The sequence below is a fragment of the Geospiza fortis genome, unplaced genomic scaffold (assembly GCF_000277835.1).
Source record: "Geospiza fortis unplaced genomic scaffold, GeoFor_1.0 scaffold94, whole genome shotgun sequence".
Lineage (NCBI taxonomy): Eukaryota > Metazoa > Chordata > Aves > Passeriformes > Thraupidae > Geospiza > Geospiza fortis.
The window spans coordinates 1,027,681-1,047,088 of NW_005054394.1; the positions used below are offsets into that span (position 1 = coordinate 1,027,681).

Genomic DNA, 19,408 nt, shown 5'->3' on the forward strand with positions numbered 1-19,408 from the left:
GCATAAAACTTCCAAGTTTCACCTTATGACTGGGTTGAAATCATGAGTCACATCTTGAAAATGAAAAAAACTTTTATTCTCCATATCTCATGCACAGTGTGTGCTGGCATTGCACAGCTCATCACGAGTGCTGTAAGAAAAAAACTATCCTGAGTTTGTTTCAAGTGAAAAAATTCGGGTGAGCTGGCCCTGTAATTGCAGTATATCCCAAAACATATCCTCCTGCACATTTGTTAGATGGGTTGTGGTAAATCACCAAATCACTTTCCATTAGTTCAGTCTCAATGTTTTCACTTGGTTTTTGGTGACAAGGTTCCTGTCATCAAGGTTTTATTGTCTTTGAACCAGGGAACATCACCACTTTTAAAACTTAGTCTAATCTCCCCAAACCAGCGATGACCAGGCAATGTTCTTCTGTGCTCTGGGCTGGAGGCAGTGAGAGAGGAGAGGGTGGTTCCAATGCTCTTAGGAGGTGATGCTGGTGGGGAAAGGGACACTCATGCAGACTTCTCAGTCTGGACTCAGCAAATATTCCCTTGCAGTTGCAGCCCATGCCTGGCCTTGATCAGCAAACCAGTAAACACAGTCTTGGTGATCCCATGCCCTTTTTGTGCTTGCTCATGAAGACAAAAATGGCTTCTTTGCTGGCAGAATCTCCTTAATATCATATAAATAAACAGTTAAACTTTTCTAAAAAGATGATGTGGAAGAAACAAGAGGGTTGTATGTCATGGATAGATACAGTAGGAGACCAAAGAGATGAGTATGCAGTGTTCATGACAGTACTTGTGGACATCTCTGATCTAACCAGGAGACTGCTGGAGCTCTTGCAGGTGACATATTAGTCATTTTAACCAAGGGCTACTTCATTGTTTCAGAATACCCAAGTCCTGCTGTCACGTGACTGCAGAATTTCATAAAATGACACAGAAAATATTGGCACACTGATTAAGACCTCTGCTCTGATGCTCATGTAAACCCTGGGCTGCAGGGCAGCCAGGGAATGAGTGACCCAGGAGGTACCAACAGGAGTGGGACAGTGACACCTGCCATGAAGGTGGCTGCAGGCAGTGAAACATCACCTGGGAAACATCTTCCATGAGCCACCTTGCAGGGCTCCAGTGGAATCTGTCACTGACCCTGTACAAAACATTAATTTAATTGTAGAAAACATTTACTGAACCCTTGACCCAAGATGTGTAACATTTTGAGGAATACAGTAACTTTTGAGGAATACAGTAACTGTTCTTGCAAGCAAAGTGGAGTTTTTTCACCACACAGATTCCTAAAAGACTTGCAAGTGAAGGCAGCCAGGGTAAATATATGGTTCCTGAGAGCCTGAAAGTTTCCCATCCCTGAAAAGGCATTTCTTAGTCTTTTCTGGAACAATGCTTAGTCTTAGAGAGATGTTTTTAGATGGAAATACATCAGTCAAATGGGACTGAGAATGTCTGGGGAATCACTCAGCTGTCAATTGAAGTTAATATTAAGGCATTCTGAAGTTTGGCTTTTGTTTTGAATCATAAAAAATTGCAAGAATTATGGTAATACTAAGAGAAGAATATATTTAACTCACAGGTTTTGAGTTATAGGAAATTCTTTCATTTGGCTGAAATACAAAAAATTAAAGACTGTGTAAAAGTCTAACCAATAGAGGATGCTTATCTTTTTTAGCTATGAGTACACTTGGGTTCTTGTTAGCCTAAACTCAGCTGACACTGTGCAGGCTGTGCACGTGGAACAATGCCCAAGCAGACCAGGGTAAGGAGATAAGTACTTCCTCCTTTCTAAAATACTGACTTTCAAATGTGTTTTATTTTTATTTCATGCTTTCTCCCCTTTAAAAATGTGCACTCAACAATTTCCTTATACCCATTATCTGACACTGTGTGTTTAATGCAGGCTCGTAGGTTAATGCTACAAGGCTAAAATTATGCTATGTACATTGCTATGATTTGTATGCTTATGATTTTCTGCTTTTATTATTCCAGCTTATTAATTATGCAATTTCTCTGTTCTGACTATGGCAAACATCTTAAAATAGTGGTGTTTCTTTCATGTGGTTAAATAATTGCACACTAATTTATACCAGATGCTTACCAAGCCCATGTATACAATCTAATTATAAATATATAATATATCCTGTAATTTATTGAGCAAAGGTGTTTTCCCTTTCATGTGCTGTGACTGCATTGTGGTCAGTTATATCTCCCTAACAGGCTAAGGGCTCACTTGAAATCAGTGCAGGGCTCAGAGCTCAGAAGCACCAAGAGCTTTCTCCTGGGGCAGGGACAGGCAGTGGACCTGCCCGAAAAACATATGCCCATGTAAATTATAGAACAATAGAATCATTTAGGTTGGAAAGACCTCTAAGATCATTGAGTACAGAAGTTAACCCACCAGTGCCAAGTCATCACTAAACCATGTCCCTAAGAGGCACACCTATACGTGTTTTAAATCCTTTCAGGGATGGTGACACCACCACTCCCATGCTCCAGTGCTGGACAACTCTTCTGGTGAAGAAATTGGTTTTGATATTCAATCTAAACCTCCTCTGGTGAAACTTGAGGCATTTTCTCTTTTCCTGTCTCTTGTTACCTGAGAGAAGAGACCGACCCCCACCTGGCTACAGCTCCTGTCAGGGAGCTGTAGAGAATGGTAAGGACCCCCCTGAGCATCCTTTTGTCCAAGCTGAGCACCCCCAGCTCCCTCAGCTGCTCCTCATCAAGGGTCCTGCAGACCCTTCCCCAGTTCCATGACCCCTCTCTGGACAGGCATCAGCACCCCAGTGACTTGTAGTGAGGGGTATACTTTTCTAAGTGTACTGATTTTTCCAAGTTATGAGTGTGTCTTGAAGGTGGATTTTTTTCAAGCCAGTTTATGATTGTATGTATTAAATGCTGGTGATAAAAAAGGTAAAAGGAAGCTAACACAGATTTTTTACAAGTTAAGGGAATCTTAATAATAAATGAAAATTTGTTACTGAGCTCCCTTTTACTGCCTTCCCTGCCAGAGACCCACACCATCTAAAATGTATCTACAAAGAGAGAAAAGGAAATGAAGAGAAGAAATAAATCTTCATTTGTTTTTCCATCAAAGAGTCTTAAAATTGTGAAGTGGGTCTTATGCCCAGTCAGCAAGCCCAAGACACACTTTCCCAAGTTTAAATATTCTGAGACTTTGAAATTGGGAAAAAAGTTTAAATGTCTTGAACTATTTCCCTCTGGAGTAAAGCAATCTGATCTGTTCTTGCTGCCTGTGTGTAGCAGAGTGTCACCAAGCAACCCCGCAGGGCTGTGGTTTCACATCCAGCAGATAACCTCACACACAGCACAAATGTCACGTATTTCATTCTCTGGATTAGGAAAAGCCAGCTTAGAGGGAGGAAAAGAATCTGCTAGCAGGCTTCCAGAAGAAACATGCATTTTGATCACATTTCTAATTCTGGTGCTGCCATAAATCTAGCAGGAGACAACCTTTACTTCTGACAGCACTCAGGAAAGAACTGGAGAATAAATTCCAGAGTGCCACATTATGGCCAAGTAGAACTCCTGAATTTAAGGCTAAGACATGCAGGTGACACATAAAACATTGTTTCCTCTGCACAGTTCACAGTCACATTCCACCAGGAAAGACAGACCAAATTCCTGACCAGCCTGTCCAGGGGAGCTCATCCTCTGATGGGGCACCAAGTACTGCAGTCTGCATCTGCTCCCTGCCTCAGGTGAGCAGCCTGTACAGCCCTCTCTGCCTCCTCATCCTCTTCTGCAAGTGAACTGACTCCAAGGAACCAGAGAGGAGGAAGGATAAGCAGAAAAGCCCAAAATGAGGCACTGAACACCAAAGCTCACAAGCCTTCTCACCAAACTGGTCACCTCCACCAGCAAAAACTCCCCTTTTCATTTCTCTGAGACCACTGGGGACGTAAAGGACTGGATCTCAATCCTTGCCCCAACAATTGCACCATAACATTAAGCTTTTCCTAGAAACCAAGTGTTTAGGGCTGAACTCTGAATTGTGAGGGTCTGTAAAGCACCCCTAGGCCTTACCAGAAGCAGGGATTTGCCCCACATAGGCTACAATCTCCTACAGCAACACGAAATACGGAGCTCCCACCCCTTGCGCCTGCCCTTACTCACAAGTTGATGGTGCCTGTGGTGAGAGCAGTGACCACCCAGCGCAGATCCAGGGTTTTGAACGGGATCAGGATCATGCTCACATTTGCTGCCAGCTCTCTGTAGCTCTCAGGATAAACAAAGTGGTGAGTGGTCTTGCTCCCAACATCTGATTCATAGCCAGCAGTGGGGGCACGGTTCATTCTGCAGCCCAAAAATAACAATTGAGACAGAAGAGGAATTAGGTAAGCACAAGTATATGTGAGTTTTCACCAAGTCATTTGTTTGAGGTCAGAAATATGCTCCCATGGCTAAAAGGAGTGCTATATGCAGGGTCTTCAGACAGCCCTGAGAGGTGTAGGGGTCCTCAGGCAAGCTGGAATGATCATAACCCATGTGACTGAACAGTAAATGAAAGCTCAGCTTTAGTGTGGAATTCCTTGGACTGAACAGGAGTGTACCAAGTGTATCTCTGAGCACATCCCTATGTTCCCTTTACAGTCATCAAAAGAGTGGTGAGTCCATGAGGACACATCTCACTTCATCCTAAAGCTGCATCCTCTAGCTGGTGAGAAAAACACTGCCCTGAAGTAGATCAGCTTGACTTCTTGCAGTTCCATTTCCCCCTTATTCATCCAGGTGTATTTGTATGTCTAGGGTAAAGGTAATAGACTATGCTATGTGTGATGAGAAGCAGCAAATACTCATTATGGTTCTCCCAAAAAAAGGCACAAAAGTCAGTGCCAAATAGACATAGAGACAGTGACAGATACAGGACCTGCTGCTGACCCTTCATTTACTCAAACCTTACTTTTACTTCGCAGTATGTACTCCAAATCCAACAGATACTCAGGGTCACTCTGCACACACATGGGGTGCTTTAGGTAACCCTGGGGTCAGTGCATGGAAATCTGCCCAGAGCCTCCAGGGCTCAGTTAAGATGTGTTGGCCAAACAGGGCTACCCTACCTTATGCTGGATGTATCACAGATTCCCAGAATCAAGGGATTTTCTGAGTTGGAAGGGATCCACAAGGATCATTGAGTCCAACTCTTAAATGAGTGGCCCATACAGGGAACAGAGAGGGGATTTCTGAACTCAGGACTGCAGAAATGCCTCTATGCCTGTGTTCACTTCTGAAAGTCAATCTGGGAACACATCAGCAATTCTCTCCCTGATGCTTCAGCTCCTCAGTGGCAGAGATTTGCATATTTCTGTGGTGCAGCACAGTGCACATTAGAGATCCCTGAAGCAACTTGCATGAATTCATAGTGCTGTGCACAACCATGGAGAAACCCCTCAGTTGTCTCTGAGCAAAATGTTTTGTCTTTTTTTTTCCTGCAAAAACATTATCTCAGCTCCTGGCAGAAGCACAGGGAGGACAAGGAAGGATGTAGCTGACGAGGTAATGAGGAGCATCATACATTGCCAGACAACATGCTGCCCTGGTTAATGATAACAGGAGAGGCAAAATCTGTTTATCAAGTCTATGCCAGGCTGTGTTATTGCAGCTCTCCCCCAGGTGAATTACTTAAGTTTCTTCTAACTCCCTTCAAGGGAGTTATTAGTGTAGTTAGAATATCCTGCCAGCTCGTGGATTTGTTACTGAGCTCCCTTCTACTGCCTTCCCTGCCAGAGACCCACACCATACTGTGTAAGAACACTGGAAAAGCACAGGACTTTCTGTGTTTTGCCTTGAGATTAGTCAGTCAAAGGTATCAAATATGGATCTTTCCTTCTTTCCATCAAGACAAAAGCAAGGGTGACATGTTGGTTATCTTACAGCCTGCCCTTGGGTCCATGCACCTTTCCTGCCACCATGGTGGGGCTGTCAGTGCCATACAGCAAAAAACAGAACCAGGCTCATCAGGAAGGACCAAGCAGGTCCTTCTGTTGGAAGGAAATACCTTCTGTTGGAAATTCCTTCTGTTGGAAAGCAGATAGTTATACAAATAAAAGTGGGCTATTTGGAAGGAAAGGTGCCCCCTTAGACTTCTTGGCTCTCTCCTGCACTTGGCTGTATTGCCAAAGTATGTGGAAGTGAACTTCAGGTCAGAGATTTTGTGTTTGATGCATAGAGGGATCACCTTCTCTGCACAAATTCCCTCAGCGAATCCTAAAACCTTGTGTAGTCCTTTCAGATCTGGCTTAAGATTGCTGATATATAAATCTGAGACTGCAAGGTTCACTAAGTCACCCAGAGTTTTGCCCTTGCCAGGGATGGCTGGCTATGGGATGAGCAAGGCCTTGGAGCAGAAACATGCACCTGGGTGTGTTACTGTTTAGTTATCACTACCAGCTTTTGTGTCCAGCAAGGTCTTTTCTGCCGGGGTCTGGAAATGTAAGACAGGCAATATAAGAAAGTCCACACAGGAATGGGGCTGTCTCCATATGGAAGGACACAGAGTTAAGCACCATAGCTTCCCATATTTGCAGCTGTCCCACATTTACAACCTGTAGGAATAATGTAGAGGGCTCTCCCTTTCCCTTCATGGATCTGAAGACCAGGCTGGTGCCTCTGCCTTTGGGGAGGTACTTTTAGCAGGGAGCAAGACATGCAACTGAAGGAAGCAACTCCTGATATGATTTGTGAAGATGTAGGTGTCATCTGAAGACTCCGCCATGCTCAAGCCACATCAGAAGCCAAGGTGGCTTAAGAGTTCAAACAGTGTTGACCTTTTGTTGATTTGTTCTTGACTTCAGGGCACAGCTTCCTACTAAGGCTCTTGTTGCTTTGAGAGAATAATCCCACATGTGTCATTTCAAGAGCAATCCCTCCCTTCCTGCCCTTTACTGCTCTCCAAATTGTACTGTGCTGGCAGCTGTGGTGCGAAAGAAAAAAATCATCCTGAGTTTGTTTCAAGTGAAAAAATTTGGGTGAGCTTGTCGCAGACAACTTTTATAAAAAATCCTTCTGTTAGGATTTGTTCTTCTTGAGAAGCTGAAAGGCTTCAAGAACAAAATGTAAACAATGGTTATCCGCTGCTGTGGAATGCAACAGGTGGATCTGTGATTGGCTCATGTTAGATGTTTGTAATTAATGGCCAATCGCAGCCCAGCTAGCTCAGCTCTCTGTCTGAGCCACAAACCTTTGTTATTCATTCGTTTCTATTCTTAGCTAGCCTTCTGATGAAACTTTTTCTTCTATTCTTTTAGTATAGTTTTAATGCAATGTATGTCATAAAATAATAAATCAAGCCTTCTGAAACATAGAGTCAACATTCTCGTCTCTTCCCTCATCTAAGAACCCCTGTGAACACCATCACATGAGCTGGCCTTGTAATTGGAGTATATCCCAATTGCAGATGACACGTTAGAGATGAACTTAGTCCAGGTATTTTGGCTGCCCTCAGGCTGATAAGCTCTGCTTACCTAGCTCCTGCTTGCCTTTCAGTGGAACAAAATAGCCAAACTTGCTGCCTCAAAAGGGAGAAAAAATGCCAGCCTTTATGAATTACCTGCAGCCAAATAGGTGACTCCTGTCCACTGAAAAGTGTCTTTGGCTTCCCCATCCTACCACTGCTTAAGAATGAACTAGTGCAAGAAAGTCAAATCTAATACAGTCAGCTAAATGTCTAAAAGATCACTTACTTGTGAGCACTGGCTGCAGAAATACTTGAACTCTTACTCATAAGTGCAAATCTTTTTGTCTCCTATATTTTTTAACACAGGCAATTATGGACTGTGCAGAACAAGCTACACCATCAATATCTATTAATGTTTTTTCATCCAAGCTAAAACACGAGGTGGTATCTCCAACATACATAGTTGATGCCCCTGAAACTTAGACTTAAGTACTAGGTTTCACTAGACAGACCCTGAAACCTTGTTTACTCACTTGTTCCCCCTATTACCAGTGAATTTTAGCCAGCAAAGGCAGCTGTGGCTGAGTGTTTCCTCTCACCTGAGCACGAAGTCGTGGGAGTCGATGTCGTGGCCGTACTGGGACTGCCGCAGGTTGCCCGAGTTGCCCACGACGGCGCAGCGCCGGCAGGAGTCAGAGCCATGCTCCTGCAGAGGGTCCCCGTCCCCAGGGATCACCCCAAACAGCTCTGCCAGAGTGTCATTCAAGCTCTTTGGAGCTTTCTCTCCCTGCAGCTTCTGTTAGGGAGAAAAAGCACTCCAGGTTACCAACACAGGCAGCTTTTCCGTGAGCTAGGGATGGCTTTGAAACGTCTCCTCAAAGAGCAATCCTGCAGCTACCCACAGATACTGCCTTCTGCAGTACAAGGCTTCGTGTTGGGAGCCAAAGTGTGAGAAAAATCAAGTGAAAAACTCCTTAACTTTTCAAACTTGGCTTCCTTTTTCTCCTCCTCCTCCTCATCAGATTCCCACACTTCCTCTATCTAGCCATGACAGAACAGATCAAGTATTTTCCCTGGGGCTGGCCTTGGCAGAATAAATGTTCCTCTGGTGTTCTGTAAGCCTAAACCCACTCTGGGTCAGGTATTTTCTGTTAAGATATGTGTAAGATTTCTTTTAACTCTCCTATAAATGACAGAAAAGCCTCAGGGGAGCTGATGGAAGACAGAAGTGGCCGATATCCCTGCCACAAATTTTGGCATATGCCAGAAGTGGGAGAGGGAGATGTGAAGTGAACTGTGGAGGAACCAGCTGCTCATGCAAATAAGAAACTCTACTAGAGCTAGCCCTGAGGGCTGGAGATGTATAATCATCTAAAAAAACCTCCAGGATGAAGAAAACCACCCGGATTTGGTCATTGTGTCTGTTGCCATGGAGGGGAACTGTTCTGTAGCAGCTCTGTGGTGCATGGTGGAAACAATGGCTGGATTAGGAAAGCACAGGCAAGGTGCAGGGCAGGTGATGGTCAGACATTCCCCTTCTGGGGCTCAGCTCTCTGAGATTTACTGAAGAGGTTGGCAGTGCTGGCATGTTCACACACAGCATTGCTCACCCTTGTGGTGCCACATGCTTCCAAGCTCACAAAAGGAGAGCAGCTCCAGCACAAAGCCAAAAAGGCTCTGTCTTGCTCTGCCAGCCCAGGGCATGGAAAGACAGGGAGGGAGAGAAGAGAAGCACCTTTTCCCATGACTTCAGGAACAGCCTGGGCTAACCTGGCTTTAGTTTCCAATCTGTTTCCCTTGACTGCACCAGGAACAGTTAATTTGTCCTGCTCTCTCCCTCTCTCACACAGATACAAACAGGTGCAGCACTGTAATTTTTGTTTAAATTCTGTGTTTTTTGCAGGACCTTATTTGCACTGAAACAAACAACAGGTCTCCAGAGCCCAGAGCAGGAAGATGACATTGAGAACTTGAAAGAAAGAAGACAAAGAAATACACAGACTTAACCTTCCCACTAATCCTTCCTAATCTATATACTTGTATGTGGACTGCACAAGGTGATTAGGATGCAAAGTAATTAGGATGACCAGACAAGCACTGTAATTATGACTGTGTATGTCACTACTCAGTGCAAGGCTCAATTATATAAATAAAAAAGGTCATGTTCTAAATTTGTGTGTGATCCAACAAACATATGGCCACATATCTAAACTCCTGTGTGTTCTTTATGAATAGAATCTAACCTCATCTTACTTTGAATGAGAAAAACAATGATAGAAAATTTGTAGTCCTCAAAATAATTTGAGACTTCATAGACGTCACAGAGTCTAGTACAGGTGTATAATGTAGTAAAATACAATCTTTTTTGAAAAAGGAACTTATTTTGAGTAATTTGAACACATTCGCATATAGCATCTATACTCTCTTTCTCTGTAAAGATGAGCTGACTCTTAAATGTCTTTAAGAAACGAAAGGGAAACCCACCAAAACCTTATTCTTGAACTGATTTAGCCTGAGAAAATTCAATAACAGGAAGGCAATTTTCAGAAAATTCCAAGTACCTGAGTGCCCTTTTTAAGTTACATTTTCTTTTGTCCAGACTGGCAGCATCAGAAAAAGGAAAGACCTGGAGTAGTGATGCATTTTTGCTACATTAAGATAGTAAGAAACATCCTGGATAGGCACCTCCATTTACACAGCTCAGGCATCCACCATTCTTTTATGCTTCTGTCCAGATTAATGCTACTGCACCCCAAGCTGAAACATGGGAACCAACACCTGAAAGCAGGACACCATTGTCCTACAATCCCTCTGTTGTACACAACTTCGATGGGAAAGACCATTACTAATGCTAGAAATTCTCTCAGTGACCTCAAATACAGTGATGACCTTATTGCAGTGTGTGCTGAGCATCCATACAATGAGACATCTGTCCTTACCTCATTTCAAGTGCTCTGTTTTATTTCCCAATGATTATCTGTTTGAAATACACGTTTCAGGCCTAATCTTCTATCAACACTGGTTACTCTTTGACATTTCAGCAGAACAGAGAAGAGGAAGCAAAAAAGCTGATTAACTCCAAGGCATATTCAGCTTATAAATGTACATGCAGCCAGTTCCTTATTGCACAATGTTTGCTTGGCTTATTGAAAAAAGACCACACTAATAGCATTACAATTACAAGCTGATTATAGTTTATTTTTCCACACCCAATTTTTGTTCTTTTTTTTTAAGTATTGTTGTCTTTTCTTTTTTTTTCTTTTTTTCTCTTCCTTATCAAGCTCCCACCAGTTTGGCCTTTCCCAAAAGGAAATCAACAAAAGCACAGAGTGAAAGTCTGTTCATGTCATGCAAGGCAGAGCCACAGCAGTGCCATGTGGCTTTGCTAGGACAGCATTCTCCCTTCAGGTGCTGTAGATGTGTGACAGGGATATGTGCATGGTTATAGCTGCTACAGGTAGCCTTAACTACACTGAAATACTTGACCCCTGTGTCCTGAGTGAAGTGGCTGCTTTTCTCAGAAGTCTGTGCAAGTAATATGTGTGTCTAAAGAAGCAGTTCGACTTTTTGTCCAAGATCACAAAGCATCTTTAACCCATCTTGTGTCCCATATAAAATATCACTCCACAGTCCAGCTTCCCTCCATAAGATATTTGTGTGTCACTTGAGAGTCAACTCTCCACCACCTTAGGTCGTTATAAACTGTATTTGGGAGTTCATATTGAGAATTTTCCTTAATCATTTCCCAGCCTTAGAAACTCCCCATTTCACACACAGAAGTGAACTAGCCGGTTTTACATCTTCTCATTTTAAAAAAGCAAGCAAAAAAAAAAAAAAAGAACCAAAAACCAAAAACAAAGTTCATGCACTCCCTTTATTCATCCATGAATGGCTCTCCAAGGAAGATCCTGTTGTTCCCTCCTCATCACTGTGCACTCTCCCACTGAGGATGACAAGGGATTTGCTGCTTTTAAACTTCTCAGGAGATTTCACTGGGCTCTCCAAGACCAGCACACTGACAGCACTACCAAGCAGCAATACCCAAAACTTGGCTAAGGGGGTGCAAAGGGAGAGTGTGAATTCAGCCAAGGCTGCCCAGAGCTAATGGCTGTGAGTGGTGAGGACACAGCTACAGTCATGGATCACAGAATGGTTTGTGTTGGAAGAGGCCTTGGAGATAAACTCATTCCAATACCTGTACCATGAGCAGGAACAGGTCCCACCAGACCAGGTTGCTCCAAGCCCCATCCAACCTGGCCTTGAAAACCACAAACCACCAGGGATGGGGCATCCACTTCTTTGGGCAACCTGTGCCAGTGCCTCACCATCCTCAAAGGAAAGAATTTATTCCTAATAGCTAATCTTAAACCTGTCCTCTCCCAGGTTAAAGCCATTCCCTCTTGTCCTATCACTACATGCCCTTGTGAAAAGTCCCTGTCCAGCTCTCCTTTCAATATCTTTATCCTTTCAATATCTCCTCTCAGTATCTTTAGACACTGAAAGCTGGCAATAAAGTTTCCCCAGAGCCTTCTCTTTGTCAGATTCAACAACTCCAATTCTCTCAGTCTGCCTTTACAAGAAAGGTTTTCCAGGTATCTTCCTGGCCTGCTCTGGACTTGCTCCATCCACTTCCTTCTTATCTTGGGGCCTCAAAGGAGTCAGGAGAACCTCCAAGGAAAGCTCTCCTGGTGTGCATCCTGCACCCACAGCCAAGTCTGGCAGTTTATTAAGCACAGCTTCAAAACCCCAAATTACTGGCAGGTGGAATAGATCAGCCTGCAATCATGGGTGTGATGTAGATGCAGACAGACGATGGTGCAAGGCAGAACCCTCATGGTGGACAGACAGGTACAGCTGTGGCTGTGGCAGCACTGGTGAGGCAGCCTGGGGCAAGCTGGGGTAGCAATAATGGGCTTTGTGGCTTTTCTAATTTTTTTTAACTGTTTTTCAAAGATAAAGAGCAAATAAAGCCCCATAAGAATCTCTTTTGCCCAGCTACTAATTGCCTCACTGCTGCAGTTTGGAGGCATTAATACTCATGCACAACACTTTCCATCTACAAGATTAATCCTAGCAAGAGTCAGGTGGGCAAATCCAGGTAATCTCTGTTCTACAGACTCAAGGAGAGCCCAAAAGGAAACCATCAATTTTAAAAAAATACCTCTTTGGTCTGGAAAATATGGCTTTTTTCTTGTTATATTTAATGTCCTTCAATTACTATGCATCTAAGAGTTGAAGGGGAAGAATAGAGGAACTGTCAAGAGTTTGGGCTTTGTTTATTGATCTGTGTAGTCAAAAAATTTACATTCTCAAATATATACATGCATATATTCTGCAAATATCACACAATAATATGCTGAGTTGTACAATTTCTGACTTCTGTGGTTGGTATGGGTCACCCCTACACTATTCTGACCCTTGTGCTGAGAGAGACCTGTGAGCTTGGACCACCTCCACATCCATCTGTCCTCACCACAGGAGGAGCAGCTCCAGCCCAGCTGGACTTATGTGGGGGCTGCCACTGAGGCTGAGAGGTGGCCCAGGGTCAGGTTCTTCCCGTATGTCCAAAGCTGGTCTAAATGTCACACTTACAACCAAGCAGCTCAGCTACAGGTGGGGCTGGGTGGGACTGGGACCAGAGCCTGGAGCCTGGCCTGGATTTGGGATTTGGTACCCCCTTCTGCAGTGATCTGGTAGCTGCATGCTACCTTCAAAGTGCTGAGCCCTCTGTATTGCTTTCCAAGTGTCACAGACAGCATCCCAGATGCAAAGGAAACTTCTGGTGATCAAAGTATTTGGTACATGTTTTCCTCAGAGAGCATTCAAAATGCATGACTCAGGTGCCAAGCAGCTCTGCTGCTGCCTTAAAAATCAGTGCAGCTGCCCCAACTTCCCCAGCACGTGTTGGGTGGGGATGCCCCTTTGTTCACCCACTGAAAGCAAATTTTTAAGCCATATGTTACATTTTTCCTACAAACACAATGAGTTTAAACTAATATTTTCTTTTTGATACACTAATAACATGGCCCCAAGATCTGAGCTTTCTTCCAAAGAAAATGCAAAATCCTCAAACATTTTAAGACTTGAGATAAAAGTTCTTACAACATGATAGTTTATGAACAATGCGCTACAGAGAAGATTGCCAGGAAACTCTGAGCCTAAATTTACTTATCACAACTTCAATCCATCAACCTCAACATTTGGGCTTAGAACAGCAGGTTCTGATCTATTTTTCACACTTTTTGACCACTAAGAACAATGTATCCAGCCCTTAGAACAAAACAAAAAAACTATAAATAAATGCTGTGCTTTGTCACAGCATGCAATTCTTGCCATGTTTCCTTATATATGGGTTAGGAGATTTAGTGAGAACATTTAGTGAAATTTAATGAGAAATTTAGTGAGAATATCCACAACATTTGTGTCATGGTAAAACAATGAAAAGCTTGCAGGTGAACCAGCTCAGGGAGGTGAGAAAGAAAACATAAACAGAAAGGAATGTACCACGTAACACCAGGTGCCACCTTGCAAAAACACTCTCACAGTGCCTGAGCATCAGATGAGAGAAGGCAGAGGAGAAAGAGAGAGGGAGGATGTGGGAGGCAGGAAGGGTGAGAGGGAGAAAAGGGAGGGAGGGAGGGAGGAAGGAATTTCTAACAAAATGTTCACAGCCTGAAGTGTTATTAATGCCTAGATCCTCCCTGAGAGTAGAGGATTCCAATCCAACTTCAAGTCACAAAAAGAACAGAGCAGCTGCAGGGGTGTACGTGGGAGAATTTGGGCCCTTGTTTGCTACCTGATAATGAAGGGACAGCTTATCAGCTGCGTATATTTAAGCAAATGAGAAGCAGAGAACAATTCTGACAACATCCCCCTTGTTTCCATGAACAAAGGAAAGCCAGGAACATTTTCAGGGGCCTTCTCTGGAGCAGCCCTGCCCCATGCAGCAGGATGAGCCACTGCAGGGATGGTGGCACTGACCTCCTTCCCCCTGCTCCTTCCCACCTGCACAGGGGAAGCACCAAATCCAGTATACACAAACACTTTTATTCAGAGCAAGCAGGAATATTTCCTTCTAAAGGTCACATCTTACCAGGCTGAAAGTGTTCAAACTATATATTCTCCAAATAATCCATGAAGCAGCCTGGCAGCCATGGGAAGGGCTGTAAGCAAGGGAAACCACCCCATTCTTTGGTCCCAAATGTCCCTTTGTCTCCAATACTGGTAATTAACTCTGAAATCCTCCTCACTGTCCTAGTACTGGAGGGATCCTAATGCTGCAGGACTATTGGGATGAGCAACACTCATTCACATCTACAGCACAGGGTTAAGGGGGAGGGAGGGCAGGCTGAGTCTGGTGGACAGGCAAGGGCTGTGCCTGCTTTTAGGGTGGCACATCACACGGGTCTCCCCATGGGAGGGAAGTCAAAGCCATGCAACGAAGAGCTCCAGTGCATCTCAGAGCCTCAGCTCAACAAAATTACAGCTCAACAAAACCACCCTATGGTCTGAAATCAGCTCCTGAGAGTGAACACACAGTCATCCCCCTCCCACCCCAAAAAGAAGTTGGAGCAATCTCCGGTTTCCTCATACCTCCTTTTTATGTACAAATATAGCAAAAAGTCACAAATTACTAAGCTGGCAGAGCACACAAGAGTGAAGCATGGCCATGAGCAATGTTTTCTTAAAGACTGGCCAAAATCTCAGAATTGCTTTGAAGATGAGCCTAAAAATGAACAGTGAAAAGGGAGTTGCCCTCAGGATGCACCTGGGAATTATTTACTGAAGAAATGACACTGTCTTGGAAAAGCTTACCCAAAGCAACATGCACATAAGGAACCAGCTGCAATGAGGAGGTGAGGCCACATCATGCCTGGGGTTTACCCAAAACCATCTTTCAGAGGAGTCAGGGCACTTTCTTCATCTACTACACATTAGGGCAAAGATTTTCAGTGAGTAAAAACTTCCAATAGACAATGCAGTTATGTGGGACATCAAAATATTTCACACATCCAGGTTGAAGATTGAAAAAGTCTAGGAATCTTAGAAGATTTATTTTTACCATCTGAAAAAAATTGCTTTGATTTTGTATTCTGAAGTGGTGTATTCCCTTTGAACATGATCTGAATAATAAAAGAATGAAAACACTAGAAGATGGTGAGACAGCCCTGAAAATTAATGAACAGCTTTTGTTCAGGATGGGGAGGGGAGACTTTTGGCTGTTCTGAAAATCTGCTTTTTTCATTCTGCTGAAAAAGAAACAAACCTCCTCTGAAAGAATCTGTTTCAGGTTGAGCTGAACTGGTTGAACACACTGGTGAGGGCACACATGGAGTGCTGTGTCCGGTTCTGAGCCACTCCAAGAAGGACATTGAGGTGCTGGAGCAAGTCCAGGAAAGGCAACAAAGGTGGTGAAGGGTCTGGAGCACAAGTCCTGTGAGGTGACTGAGGCTGAGGGAGCTGGGGTGCTCAGCCTGGAGAAAAGGAAGCTCAGGAGTGACCTTGTCACCCTCTAGAATCACCTGAAAGGAGGTTGTGGCCAGGTGGGGGTCAGTCTCTTCTTCCATGGAATTGGCAACAGGTTGAGAGGACACAGTCTAAAACTATAGCTGGAAAGTTTAAGTTGGACATTTGAAGGAATTTCCTCACAGGAGGAGTGATTAGACATTGGATGGGCTGCCCAGGGAGGAGGTGGAGTTACCATCCCTGGGGTGTTTAAGGAAAGACTGGATGTGGCACTTGATACTCTGGTCTGGTTGACAAGGTGGTGGTCAGTCACAGGTTGGACTCGATGATCTCAGAGGTCTTTTCCAACCTAACTGATTCTGTGAGTTGGGGAAGCACTGCTTCTTTTTTTTCCCCTGTTTCACTACAAGAAGGAGCATTACATATTCAGACTTCTGTACTGAGTCCCAAACTTTTTAATTTTTTTCCTAAGAGAGAATGCAGTCAAACCTCATGCTTAAATCAGTGAGTTCTGAGTGCAGAATGCAGAGTGGCTTTGCTCATGGTGTCCATGAGTAACCTCATCCTCTCATTACTGAGCTCAATCTGGGCTGTGTCCACTCTTTTGAAAATTGCCAGTGGTCAGATCAGCCCAGCTCCCTGGTGAAACCTCAAGGCAGGGCAAGGACAAGGACAAGGACCTGAGCTTGCCACCTTCCCTGCTCAATGCCCCAGCAAAGCCCAGACAGTAAACATGGGGACCAGAAAGAAAAGTGTCTAGAAGCTGCAAGAAAAATCACAATCAATGGGAAATCAAAGTCATGGCCAAGGGACAGGTGAAAAGATACAGCACCCGGAGTACTTGAGACTCATTGTAAAAAGGAGGGCCTCATCATAAAGCAATGATATCATTTACACAACAATTAAAGGTGGCAGAGTTCAGTGGGATTTATTTTTCAACACTAAATGCAACAGCCAGTGGAGTGAGAAGTGATAAATCTGATACAGTCTCATTCCCACATCCCCCCTAAAACCCAAATACCCCCACTGCAATAGTGGGTGCCTGCTGGAGAGGCCCCCTCAGGATGCCAGAGGGGGCCTGAAAGCCCAGAATTCCACAACAAGGGTTGTGCTTGCTGCAGGACACCAAGTTGCAGGCTGTTGTGGGTTTAAAGAAAGGCACAAGGGACTATTTTTCCAGAAGAGAGGGAAAACAAGTGCAAAGAAACTGTGATTTCACTGGGGTTGCTGCAGCAGAACCTGCACTTTAGCACCTCAGCAGCACAGCCAGGAATAAATCAAACAACTGATGTCTTGTTTCAAGAGAAAATAAAAGGGGCTTTTGTTAAGCAAAACAACAGTATGTATCTTTTTCCCTTCTGTGCTTTATGAACAAGGCATCCACTTGCTTTCATGATTCTTGGATCAGGCTTCAAGGGGTAGCTGGACCACCCTGCTCAAGGATCTACCTGGGGCTACTCCTTCCCAGTGACCCACAGCCACCCATGAGCTTTCTGGACCAGTTTTACACCATCAGCCACAACAGAGAATGTTCTCATAGGCATGGAATAAATAATTTCCCATTTAATCCTGCTAATTATTTACATATCTTATGGTAGGGAGAACCCCTGGGGGAATCACACACTTCACAATTAGTTTGATTATCCACCTTGGTGAATGGCAAAAAGCCCATGTGAAGCAGAAATAGAGGGGTTACAAAGTCTAGTCTTTGAAAGAGAAGGGAGAAAATGACAGGGCTGACATTTGCAAATTCTGGATCTACCACATAACTCTGTCAGGGACTTCTCTGCTTGGAGCAAGTGAATGTGCACTCCAAGCCCCTCCGAGCTAGACAGCAGCACAAACACCGACTCCTTCCACCTCTGCCTTGTCAGCTGAGACAGCAAATGCCTTGGGCAGAAAACATCTCTTTCTATGTGCCTGGCACCTCTGGAAGCCTGACACCACCACTGCCACCCAAAGCCTGGCCTGTACCCACATCCCCACTTACCAGCCACCACCTGTAGCTGTCTTCTGGGATCAAGGCATTGTGTGAGGTCAGGAAAGGTTGCATAGTTGAGTTAAATCTCTGGTCGAACCAGAGGGAACGTCCCAGCTCTGAAATGCACGTGTGGCAGCTGCAGGGTCTCCTGGGGTACTTGAAGAGCTTCTGGACGTGCTCTGAGAACTGCACCACGAGATGTCGGGGGTCCCAGGTGGTGGAGGTACGAAGGTGAACACTTTCACATTCCTCCTCCTCACCACAACCATCTTTGCCCCTGGGGTTCCACCCCCAGCACTGGCTGAGAGCAGCACAGGGTCCCACTTAAGGCAAACAGGAAAAGCTGCAGCAGGTCCCTGCCAGTCACCACCCCAGCCCCAGGCTGAACTGACTGACTCCACTACTTCCAGCCATAAGGGAGAAGCTTCATCTTCCCCAGATCGGCTTAAAAAAGGACAAGCTGGGTATTTCCTTTCACCTTCTCACAGTGCTTCCAAGTTCCTTCCACCTCTCTGTGTCCTGTGGCTAAACCTCTCCTGGTGAGGGTTTACTGAAGGCAGACCCTTGTCTTTCTGCATACAGAAATTAAAACTCAGGTTTTGTGTGTGAGAGCAAGCCATACATTAAAACAAGCAAATTGTAGAAAGGATTGTATTCTTTTTCTTGGAATTTAGTTCTTGAAGGATCAGATCATCTGGGGTTGTACATTCCATCAGAGGGCCATGCTCCAATGTCCATTTAAGCCATGGAGAGAAGTTTGTAACCTAGGGACACACAGACAAAAAAAGAAAGGAAAATGGTCAGATTTTTTTTTTCATTCCTCCCAACCTAATCTCTCTGCTTTTCCCTCCCCATCCCAGAACTTCTGATCAGGTCAGAGCCCTTGAAACCGCAGCCCTGGTTTCAAGCTCTGCTCTGGTATTTGCACACTGAGGAGTGTGAGGGTGAAATTTTGGAAAGGGCAGAGCATCGACCAGTGGACAGAGTCTCTTTGTATTAATCACCCTTCTGGCTCTGCTCTGGCCTTATTTGTGTTTCAGTTTGTAGCTATTTGAATGACAACAAGTCCCCTTCCTCCTTCAGGCTGACCTTGATAGCCACAAGATAGGCAGCAAAGTATTCAAAACTCAGAGCAGCTGAGCAGAAGCACCCAGCAAAGGAGGAGGAGCAGGATGGGGAGGAAGAAGAATCAGTTCTCTTTCTTTCCCCAGCCAGTTTAATTTCTTAACTACTGGGATTGGATTTGAGATTAGAGAAAGCCAAGAAAAAACAGCTCATATGTCCTGGGACAAACAGGGGAAATCAAAGTATAAATGGCCTTTGTTTCACATGGAAAATTGCTCTTTTTTCTGTCCAGGAAAGGTAGCTGGTAGCAGCTTGACCCCAGCCTAGGCAAAGAGGCACCAAGCTGCTTTGGAGGTACAGAGGGGCCCAGAGCTGCTCCCCCTTCCCCTCCTGGCAGCAGTGATTTAAACAAGTTTTCAAAAGTCATAAAATGAATCCCTTCATCCCACAGTGTTTTGTGGGAATGCCATTGTGGGA

The 19,408-nt window shown here is 44.4% G+C and overlaps 1 protein-coding gene across 1 annotated transcript in view; it reads right to left on the reverse strand.

Moving 5' to 3' along the window:
* Positions 1-18,085, reverse strand: part of ST3GAL1 (ST3 beta-galactoside alpha-2,3-sialyltransferase 1) — a 25,559-nt gene extending 7,474 nt beyond the window's left edge. The window contains exons 1-3 of the mRNA XM_031060884.1: positions 17,876-18,085; positions 8,019-8,215; positions 4,140-4,319 (exon numbers count right to left, since the gene is read on the reverse strand). Coding sequence (XP_030916744.1) covers positions 4,140-4,319; positions 8,019-8,215; positions 17,876-17,938 — 440 coding nt within the window. The 5' untranslated portion in view covers positions 17,939-18,085. The remainder of the gene's footprint in view (positions 1-4,139; positions 4,320-8,018; positions 8,216-17,875) is intronic.
* Positions 18,086-19,408: the final 1,323 nt, after the last annotated feature.